This window comes from Dromiciops gliroides, chromosome 2, assembly GCF_019393635.1.
Source record: "Dromiciops gliroides isolate mDroGli1 chromosome 2, mDroGli1.pri, whole genome shotgun sequence".
Lineage (NCBI taxonomy): Eukaryota > Metazoa > Chordata > Mammalia > Microbiotheria > Microbiotheriidae > Dromiciops > Dromiciops gliroides.
This window is the reverse complement of record NC_057862.1, coordinates 193,109,997-193,120,518: the sequence shown is the minus strand read 5'-3', so window position 1 is coordinate 193,120,518 and position 10,522 is coordinate 193,109,997. Positions and strand designations below refer to the sequence as shown.

General features: G+C 42.7%; 1 protein-coding gene across 1 annotated transcript in view; it reads left to right on the top strand.

The window, feature by feature from the left end:
- The first annotated feature begins 2,294 nt into the window (after window positions 1-2,294).
- The window catches only part of PLA2G4D (phospholipase A2 group IVD), a 41,352-nt gene continuing 33,124 nt past the window's right edge, over window positions 2,295-10,522 (top strand). Inside the window, exon 1 of the mRNA XM_043980563.1 lies at window positions 2,295-2,396. Within this exon, the coding sequence (XP_043836498.1) occupies window positions 2,295-2,396 (102 nt within the window). The remainder of the gene's footprint in view (window positions 2,397-10,522) is intronic.

Genomic DNA, 10,522 nt, shown 5'->3' with positions numbered 1-10,522 from the left:
GTCTGGCATTCAATGCTCTCTACAATATGACATCTCACTTCTTAGTATTTATCTCACATTACTCCCTTTATTCATGCTTTAAACAGTCTTATATGCCCTCCCACTCCCTCCCTCTCTTCCTCTGTAGAATTTCTGTCCATCTTTTGAAATACATCTTTAACACATAGTAAACATTTAATGTGTCTGGTACAGAGTAAACATATAATGAATGCTTTCCTTCATTCATTAAAATCCAGCTCAGATGCCACCTCCTCTATGAGAAAGCCTTCCCTCTACCTCAAGTTAGGAATAACCTCTCGATAGAATTTGTGAAGAGCAGCTGGGTGGTGCAGTGGATAGAATGGTCAGCCTGGAGTCAGGAAGACTCATTTTCCTGAGCTAAAATCTGGCTTCAGATACTTACTAGCTGTGTTACCCTGGGCAAGTCGCTTAACCTTGTTTGCCTCAGTTTCCTCATCTGTAATATGAGCTGGAGAAAGAAATGGCAAAACACCCCAATATTTTTGCCAAGAAAACCCCAAATGGGGTCATGAAGAATCGGATATGACTGAAACAACTGAACAGCAACAAAGGGCACTATATGTTCCAACCAAACTAGACAAATTTCTGCCCCTAAATATATGCTGTGTCTTTGCTTAGCTTTTTGTCCTGTGCCTGGAATCACCCCCCCTCTTCTTTGCCTGTGGAATTTCTATCTGCTTCAGACTCTTCTCTGTATTATTGTAAACTGTAAGCCTCTTGAGGGTAGGCACCCATCTTAGCTCACTACCTAACCCAGTTCTCTGTACCTAATAGTTGCTTAATAAGTCCTGGTTCAAAAGAACGTTTGCTAGTCTCTTAGGCACACCCAGAACAGAAACAAACAAAATAAATGTAGCAAAGCAAGATACTTGTAGCTTTGGTACACGGGTCGTGGAGTGTACCAGGGAAGGCTAGCACTTCTGGTGTGAGGGCTTGCAGAGCCTTCTGCAGGGAGCTCATCCACCTTTGGACTCACCTCTTACTGGCAGCTCCAAGAAGCTGGGAGCATGTTCAGTGGCTCCACCCCAGTAAAACTGTCTCAGCAGACGGGCTAAGCCAGGTTGAGGTTAACCAGGATGCAAAGTTGTCGGCGCATTAGTGAATTGTTTACTCCAAGCACGTAAAGATGTGCCCTGGCAGACTGCGTGGATATAAACAATTTATTTCAATGGCCACAAAGGTGGCTGGAGCAGGCTTTGTGCTTGGTCTGACATTAAAGATGCCTAAGTCATCCATCCCCTGCATCCCAGGTCATCACCTGTCATCTGGACTTTTGTCTTGTCACTGGACTCTGATGATTCTGGAAGAAAGCTGACGACTTTGTGCAATTCTGCTTCACTTAAATCCAATTTATGCATGAGTTCAAAGACATCACCCATACCATTTTACCATTTTTACCTACATCAAAGTCCTGTGGCAACAGGCAAGTGATGAAGCAGTAGGTGCAGATACACTGGGAGCTGTAGTTCCAACTCTGCACAGAGGCAGCCCAAGCTGTAGGGTCATCTTCTAGCTGGAAGCAGCAGTGGGATTTGGCAGCCCCCAGGGTGTCTGAACAGTCTTTTAAGAACGCCACTGTTCATCTCCTGGCATGAGGAAGGGGCTAGAAAAGGTGCCCTAAAAAATGTCTGCTTTATCCAACCCCGGCATGCTTACTACAGCAGGCAGGGATCCCACTCTGTGGTTGAAACACATACAAAAATGTACAAAAACTTTTGTAAAGATGATTCCACTCACCACTGGTACATGGAATGTGTGCATACAAATGGACAACAAGAAATTCAGCAGACCTGAAAGATGAATAGCGCTTGGGTTTTTTGTTGTTGTTGTTGTTTGTTTGTTTTGGGGGCAATGAGGGTTAAGTGACTTGCCCAAGGTCACACAGCTAGTAAGTGTCAAGTATCTGAGGCCCAATTTGAACTCAGGTCCTCCTGAATCCAGGGCTGATGCTTTATCCACTGCGCCACCTAGCTACCCCATGAAGAGTTCTTGTGAGAGAACTCAGCAGGTATCCCATCTAAATAGCAACCTTGCTTAAAATAAAACTGGCAAATGAAGGCCAGATTACTGACGTTGGAGCTGGATACATGTTTTTCTGGGGTCACCATAGCAAGGAGGAATGCCATGAAGCTTGTCTAGGTGTCCCAATCCAATCTAATCTAGTCAACAAGCTTGTATGCCTCCCAAAAGGAGTGAATGATGGGCTCATGACAATGTCATTGCCACTTGCATGAAAGTGCCATGCGACCCTCATCAGTGCCTATCCTCCCATCATGACAAACCCTGATGAGGTCAAAGAAAAATTCTGTGAAGACCCGGAAACCCTCATCAATGTGCCAAAAGAGGACAAGCTTGTCAATCTGGCTAACTCCGGAGTAGGAACAAAACATCAGATATGACAGGAAGTCATGGAATGGAATTGAAACAGCAATAGCAACAGTCACTTACTCCTGAAGACTTTTGCATCTCCTGACCTTCTCCTCACCAACATCATCTTCCATTTACATAAACAAAGTAAAACTTCTTGGCTGTACCCTAGCAACAAACACTGACATTTACAAGACTAAGTCGCTGTAAGGAGGAGAGAGAGAGAATGTGAGAGTAATGAGGGTGGTGTGTGGCGCAGAATGCTGGACTGAGCATAGACATATCCTTTCTAAGCTAAGCATTTGCATTCAACAAAAGTGGGGGCCTTAAGACAAGACAGCTGCCAAAAGACTTAATGTCAATAGATCAGAATGCTGTTCCTCGGGTAGGAGTAGGCACAGCTTGCTGTTTTGATCTTCTTATTTCTCCATATTAAGGGGGCTGGTTTCTCAGTAGTCTAGGGCAAGAGAACAGATTGAACAGGCTTATGGCTTCTACCACCTCCAGTTGCAACTATAAAACCCTCTGTTTGTTCAAGCCCCTCATAACCTGGACCTTTCCTACCTTTCTAGTCTTCTTACACCTTACACCCCACTATGTAGTCTGTGATTCTGTAACACCAACCCCCTTGTTGTTTCTTTTCTTTCTTTTTTTGGTAGGGCAATGAGGGTTAAGTGACTTGCCCAGGGTCACACAGCTACTGTCAAGTGTCTGGGGCCAGGTCTGAACTCAGGTTCTCCTGAATCCAGGGCTGGTACTTTACCCACTGCGCCACCTTGCTGCCCCCACCCAGTTATTTCTTTTTTTTTAAATTTCTTTTAATTTTTTAAAATTTTTTAGTGAGGCAATTGGGGTTAAGTGACTTGCCCAGGGTCACACAGCTAGTAAGTGTTAAGTGTCTGAGGCCGGATTTGAACTCAGGTACTCCTGACTCCAGGGCCAGTGCTCTATCCACTGCGCCACCTAGCTGCCCCCCACCCAGTTATTTCTTAAATATGATTCTGTCTCCTGACTGAGCATTTTCACTGGCTGTCCCCCATGCCTGGAATTCTTTCCTTTGTCTTCTCTGCTTCTCAGCTCCCCTGGCTTCTTTCAAATCTCAGCTCAAGTTCTGCTTTTTGCAAGAAGCCTTTCCAAGTCTTTCTTTAATTTTAGCACCTTCCCTTCCAGATTGTCTCTAATTTATCCTAAATATATCTTGTTTGTACTTAACTGTTTGCAGTTGTCTCCCGCATTGTACTGTGAACTTCTTTAGAGTAGGGTATATATTTTGCCTTTCTTTGTATCCCTCGAGCTTAGCATAGTGCTCAGCATACAATCAGTGCTTAATAAATGATTATTGAATGGCCATTCTTATACACAGCAAACAAGGTCTTAAGCCATTTCTTCATAAAGAAATTTTGGATGGAAGCATATAATTACTTCTTTTTTAAAAAGAATTATTTGTGTTGTTTATTTTTCAGTTGAAATATTTTATTTTTCCAATTACATCTAAAAATAATTTTTAACATTTATTTTTTTAAATTTTGAATTCCAAATTCTCTCCCTCCCTTCACTGTCATAGAGAAGGCAAGCAAGTTTATATAGGTTATACATATGCAGTCATGCAAAACATTTCCATATTAGTCATGTTGTAAAAGAAAACACAGACCAAAAAATCAAGAAAAATAAAGTTTTTAAGAAGTATGTTTTGATTTGCATTCAGACTCCATCAGTTCTTTCTCTGGAGGTGGATAGCATTTTTTTAATCCTAACAACTTCAGAATTGTCTTGGATCATTGTATTGCTGAGAACAGTTAAATCATTCACTGCAGATGATAGTATAATATTGCTGCTACTTTGTATACAGTTCTTCTGATTCTGCTCATTTCACTTTCCATCCATTCATGTAAGTATTTCCAGGTTTTTCTGAAATCAGCCTGCTCATCATTTCTTATAACACAATGGTTTTCCATCACAATCATATACTACAATTTGTTCAGCCATTCCCCAATTTATGGGCATTCCCTTGATTTCCAATTCTTTGCCACCCCAAAAAAGCAATGCTATCAATATTTTTGTGCATATAGGGCCTTTTCTTTTTTTTAGAAATCTCTTTGGGATATAGATCTAGTAGTGGTATTGCTGGATCAAAGTGTATGCACCGTTTTATAACCCTTTGCACATAGCTCCAAATTGTTTTCTACAATAGTTGGTTCAGTTCACTACTCTACCAACACTACATTAGTGTCCCCATTTTTCCACATCCTTTTCAAAATTTGTCATTTTCCTTTTCTGTCATATGGGCCAATCTGATAGATGTGAGGTGGTACCTCAGAGTTGTTTTAATTTACATTTCTCTCATCAATAGTGATTTAGAGCATTTTTCAGATAGTTTGACAATACATCCTAAGAATCATGGAGGGACACGGTCATTTTGGGGTCCTCATATTTGAGTCACTGTTCATCAGAACTCCTGAGAACTCTGGATTCCTTTATGTCCTCTGGACCACAGCCAATGTGAACAGTTCCCTGGGTGAGTTCCAAGATAAACTGGCGCCAGTGGGACCCAACCCAAAAGGACAATGGGATTAGAATGGTGAAGAACTATACCTTTGGTTCAGAACAAGGGCTAACTAGCCACTTGATTACTAGTTGTATAAAACAGCCAACGTCTGTCTTCTCAGCTGGTCTGGGGATAATCATCCCCACTGGTGTCTCCACTGGGATCTATGGCATAGAGATGCCCAAAGTAGCCTCAGTTTGGGAGGCTGCTTCAAAGGCAGCTACAAGAGTGATCTTTGGCCTCCAGCTCACCCCAGTATATGGCCTTTCCTCACCTCTTTCTAGGGTACATAATGTGGACAGTTTTCAGGTTGTATCTATCTCCCTTTTCAGATCAGCTTTGGAAAGTGGTACCCCACCCTGTGGTGCCCTAGGGGTGGTACCTTGAAATGCTGGCAGATGAATAGTACCTTGCAGTGAAGCAAGGGGAAAGGCTCTCAAATATGGGAGTCACCCAGAGGGTGGAGCACCAAACTTGTTTATAGGACTCCTGATCCGCTGAGGACGTCAGATTAAAGTCCTCATCCCTACCAGGCCTGTCACAGCCAGCCACCCAACTGGGGAGCGGCTAGACTAGTCAGGAGCTGATTGAAGAGGGGTTTCAGCCAGAAAGATTATTATGCCATGGAGAGCCTGATGTCTGAGGGACTCTCCCACCATCCTCACCAGGTAACAGTGGCCTATGGGAGCTTATGGACAGAGTCAGGGTGGGCTCTGGAAGTCTGGGCTCAGCTTATACTGGGGAGAACTTCCAGTTGTCTGAAGAAAGCAGACCATGAGTCCTTACCTGGGCTGAGGGGAGGTGTGGGATGTGGGGCCCACTGTTCTCTCACCTGGTTTGGATACAGTCACAGTTGCTGGAGGGACCATGTCCAGAGAAACTGTGATACTTTAAAGTGAGAGAATCAGAGATGGAGAGACCAGGTATTTATTACCAAGTAGCCTTTGTCCTTTATTGTAGTTTGCCTGACAGTCACACTTAAGTTGAGATGCCTCCTGCCTGCTGGAGAAAATTGGGAGGATTTGTCTCAGGATGGGAGGTCAGCTTTTCCCACTTTAGTAGAGCAGGGAACAGGCCAGTAGTCCATAAGTCCTTCTGTGCCTCCCAAGGAGCCATGGGATTCTATGTGACATTCAATATTAAGTACACTGGCATAGAGTAGTGAACAGAGTGCTAGACCTGGAATCAGAAAGACATGGATTCGAATCCTACCTCTGACCCTTACCAGAAAAGTAATTATGGATAAGTCATTCAACCAATCTGAGATTTGTCCCCTTATTTGTGAAATGAGGATAATAGTAATAATACTTGTAATACCTCCCTTACAAGGGCATTGTGAGGCTCCAGTAAGAAAATGCGTAATGTGTAAGGCCTTTTGCAAACTTTAAAGCATATTGTAAATGTCAGTTATCACTACAATTAATGGATTTGAAGCTGGAGTAGCAGATAGGAAGAAGACTCCATAACTCTCCATGGTGCTTATGTCAGGTCTGACTCAATGGGAAATCCTACCTTCTCCCTGGCTGTCCCAAACCCTGAGCAGGGTGGTGGGCAATCAAAACCAAATTGCAGGCTGAGGCAGAAAAACTGTACAGGGATACAGCACTGACTTTGGGGTCACAGGACCTGGTTTCAAATCCTGTCTCTGATGTTTGCTGACTATCACTATAATCTTGGGTAAGTCACTAGCTATCCCGGGTCTCAGTTTTCTTATCTGTAAAATGCAGGGGGTTAGATTAGGTAGCCTCAGAGTTTAAGACCTCTGATTCGATATGCAAAGTCACTGATGATGATGTATTGGGTCTCATTCCTCAATTCTGGGCTATTTATGGAGGCTTTGGAGCCATGGAGGCTGTGAGCCAGAGGTGTGGATCTGAACTGAACTGATTACAGATACATTTCTCTGTTCTAGAGCCACTGGAAGTTTTGCTTACCTGGGTAGGAGAGTAGTGGGGGCCCTAGAGCCATTCCATAAAGGGAGGTGAATGGGATCCATTCCTATGATGTGTGGCCTTTCTCTCCCAGAAGAGAAACCACAATAAAGCCCCGGCCCTGGATTCAGGAGGACCTGAGCTCAAATTTGGCCTCAAATTTGATACTTACTAGCTGTGTGACCCTGGGCAAGTCACTTAACCCTCATTGCCCTACAAACAAACAAAAAAAACAAAACAAAAACAGAAGAGAAACCACAGAGTTAGAGCCATATAGAACTTCAGACATCTGGTCTCACCCTCTCATTTTACACAAGGGGAAACTGAGGCCTAGGGGAGTTAAGTGGCTTGTCTATGATCAACAGAGGCAAATAAAAGTCAGAGAAAGGATTTGAATTCAGGACTCGTCACTTCTGAACCAGGGCTTGTTCTACTAGAATAAGGTTCCCTTAGGCCCCATCCTGCCCTAGACTGGGGCCCCCTGTACTGGGGAGATAGGAGGTGGCATTGTTCTGCTAGGGTTAGAACTTTAGGTGATACATCTGGGGTGAGCCCAAGCTCTGATTCTGCCCATTCCCCAGTTAAGACTCCAGAAGAAAGGCAAAGGAAGGAGCAGGTGGTGGGTGGCCTCCTCGGGATAAGACCCACATTACTCCTCACTACAGAGGCTCTCTCTGTGTTCTTTTCCTGACCTGATACAACCAGTACTGACCCACCTTCCTTCACTGAATCTCTCTGGCCTGACTCCATTCCCAGTCTCTAGAGGCTCCTGGGACAGAGGTTACATGCAATAACAACAGCTGGCATTTATAAAGTGCTTTGAGGCTCGAAAGGTGGTTTGCATATATTATCTCATCTGATTCTTAGAACAACCCTGGGAGGTAGGTGCTTCCATTATTGGGGCAGCTAGCGGTGTAGCGGACAGAGAGGTGGGCCTATAATCAGGAAGATCTGAGTTCACATCTGGCCTCAGGCACTTACTAGTTGTGTGACCCTGGGCAAGTCACCTAACCTCTGTTTGTCTCAATTTTTCCAGCTGTAAAGTGGGAATTTGGGGGCACCTAGGTGGCATTGTGGATAAAGTGCTGGGTTCAGAGTCAGGAAGACTCATCTTTCTGAGTTCAAATCTGGTTTCAGACACTTACTAGCTCAGAGACTCTGGGCAAGTCACTTAACTGTGTTTGCCTCACTTTCCTCATCTGTAAAGTGAGCTGGAGAAGGGAATGGCCAACCACTCCATTATCTTTGCCAAGAAAACCCCAAATGGGGTCATGAAGAGTTAGACATGACTAGACAACAACAAATTATTATTATATATTATAATAGCACTTACCTCCCAGGGTCATCGAGAGAATCGAATGAAATAATAATGGTAAAGCACCTAGCACATAGTAAGTACAATATACATGTTAATAGCTAGGTAGCTCAGTGCATAGAATGCTGGGCCTGGAATCAGGAAGACCTGAGTTCAAATCTGGCCTCAGAGGCTTACTAGCTATGTGACCCTGGTTAAGTCATTTAACCTCTGTTTGCCCTAATTCATTGGAGAAGGAAATGACAAACCACTCCAGTATCTTTGACAAGAAAACCCCATGGATAGTATTAGCATATTAGTACATGGGGTCATAAAGCATCAAACATGATTGAACATTATTTTTACCCCCATTTCATAGCTGAGGAAACCGAGGTAGGTAGGGGTTAAGGGACTTGACCAGTGTCACATAACTAGGTGGAATTTGAACTCGGGTCTTTTTTTCCTCAATTTTTTTCAGATTTTTATTTAAAGTTTTGAGTTCCAAATTCTATCCCTCCTTCCCTCCATACCCTCCCTCCTCCCTGAGGTAGTAAGCAATCAGATATGGGTTATACATGTGCAATTATGTAAAACATGACCATATTAGTCATTTTGTTCTAGAAAACTTGAATAAAAGAAAAAATGAAAGAAAGTGAAAAATAGCATGCTGTTCAGTCTGTGTTCCATCAATATCAGTTCTTTCTTTGGAGGTGGATAGTATGCTTCATCATTAGTTCTTTGGGATTGTCTTGGTTCATTGTATTGTTGAGAATAGTTAAGTCATTCACAGTTCTTCATCAAACAATATTGCTGTCTCTGTGCACAATGTTCTCTTGGTTCTGCTCTCTTTACTCTACAACATTTCATCTAAGTCTTTCCAGACCTTTGTGAAGTCATCCTGCTTGTCATTTCTTATAGCACAATAATATTCCCCGTCAGCATCATATAACACAGCTTGTTTAGTCATTCCCCAATTAATGGGTATTCCTTTGATTTCCAATTCTTAGCCACCACAAAAAGAGCTGCTATAGATATTTTTGTACAAATGGGTCTTTTTCTCTTTTGGGGGATGTCTTTGGGATATAAACCTAGCAGTGGTGTTGCTGGATCAAAGGGTATGCACAGTTCTATAGCCCAATGGGCACAGTTCCAGATTGCTCTCCAGAATGGTTGGATCGAACTTGGGTCTTTATGACTCCAGTTTTAGAGCTCTATCCACTGTACCTCCCAGTCCCTCCAGCTGCTTCTTATCAGCCAAGGCATCATTGTCTTGAAACAACAGGCCTCCATTCCTCATTTCCTTTCCCTGTCCTAGGATCTTCTGTTGTTGGAGCATAAGGCATAAGCTTCTTGAAAGCCAGGATCAGATATCCTACTTGTTCACACAGCAATCAGCAAAATGCTTTGCATATGACGTTCACACAATAAACATTTGTTTGGACAGTTGTTTCTTAAGGAAACTGGGCTCTCACAGGATCATAGATTGGAGCTGGGAGGGTCCTTAGAGGCCTCTGGGCAGCTTAGGTAGTGCAGCAGATAGAGTGTAAGACTTGGAGTTTGGACAATTTGAATTTGAATCCTGCCTGAGGCATTTCCTAACGGTGTGACCCTGAACAAGTCACTTTCTCTCAGCCTCAGTTTCCTCATCTGTAGTATGAGGATAATAAGATCTACTACCTAACCAGGTTGTTGTGAAGATCGAATGAGACAACTCATGTAAAATGCTATGCAGACTTTAAAGATACACACACACAGTACATAGTATATATATATATATACACTAAGTATTGTTAAGGGGCTAAAATTCTAGCTATATTGTCTAAAATATCTAATGAGTGGTCGCCAATAAATTATAAGCTTTAGCAAGAGTTAGACTTTTAAGCATTTATTAAGGAGAATAAGAATTTGGTAAAGAGAGAAAGGCCTACATTCATCTATCTATTAAAGGGAGAGCACATTTCTAGCTCCCTTCTCCACCGGAGTCCTCAGGAAAAAGCAAGAGACAGAGCGCCCGGCTCCCCCTTCCTCCTCCCACCAGCAAACGTCATTTCCTGACACCAAAGAAAAGACACATGGTCTTGCCCTCAAAGACCTTCCTTTCATGGCGGAGTTTTTCTACAGTAAGTCTCCAGCAGGTGGCGTCATTCCAATCATTACAGTATATATACTACTAATATATAGCACATATTGTATATGCTACATAGCACATATAATATGTACTATATATAATATACACTACATATAATTTAGATTCTATGTACTTAGTTATACATATATCACACAGTATATATACTACATAATAGCAGTATATATACTACACAATATATACTATATACTATATATTGTTCTATATACTACGTATGT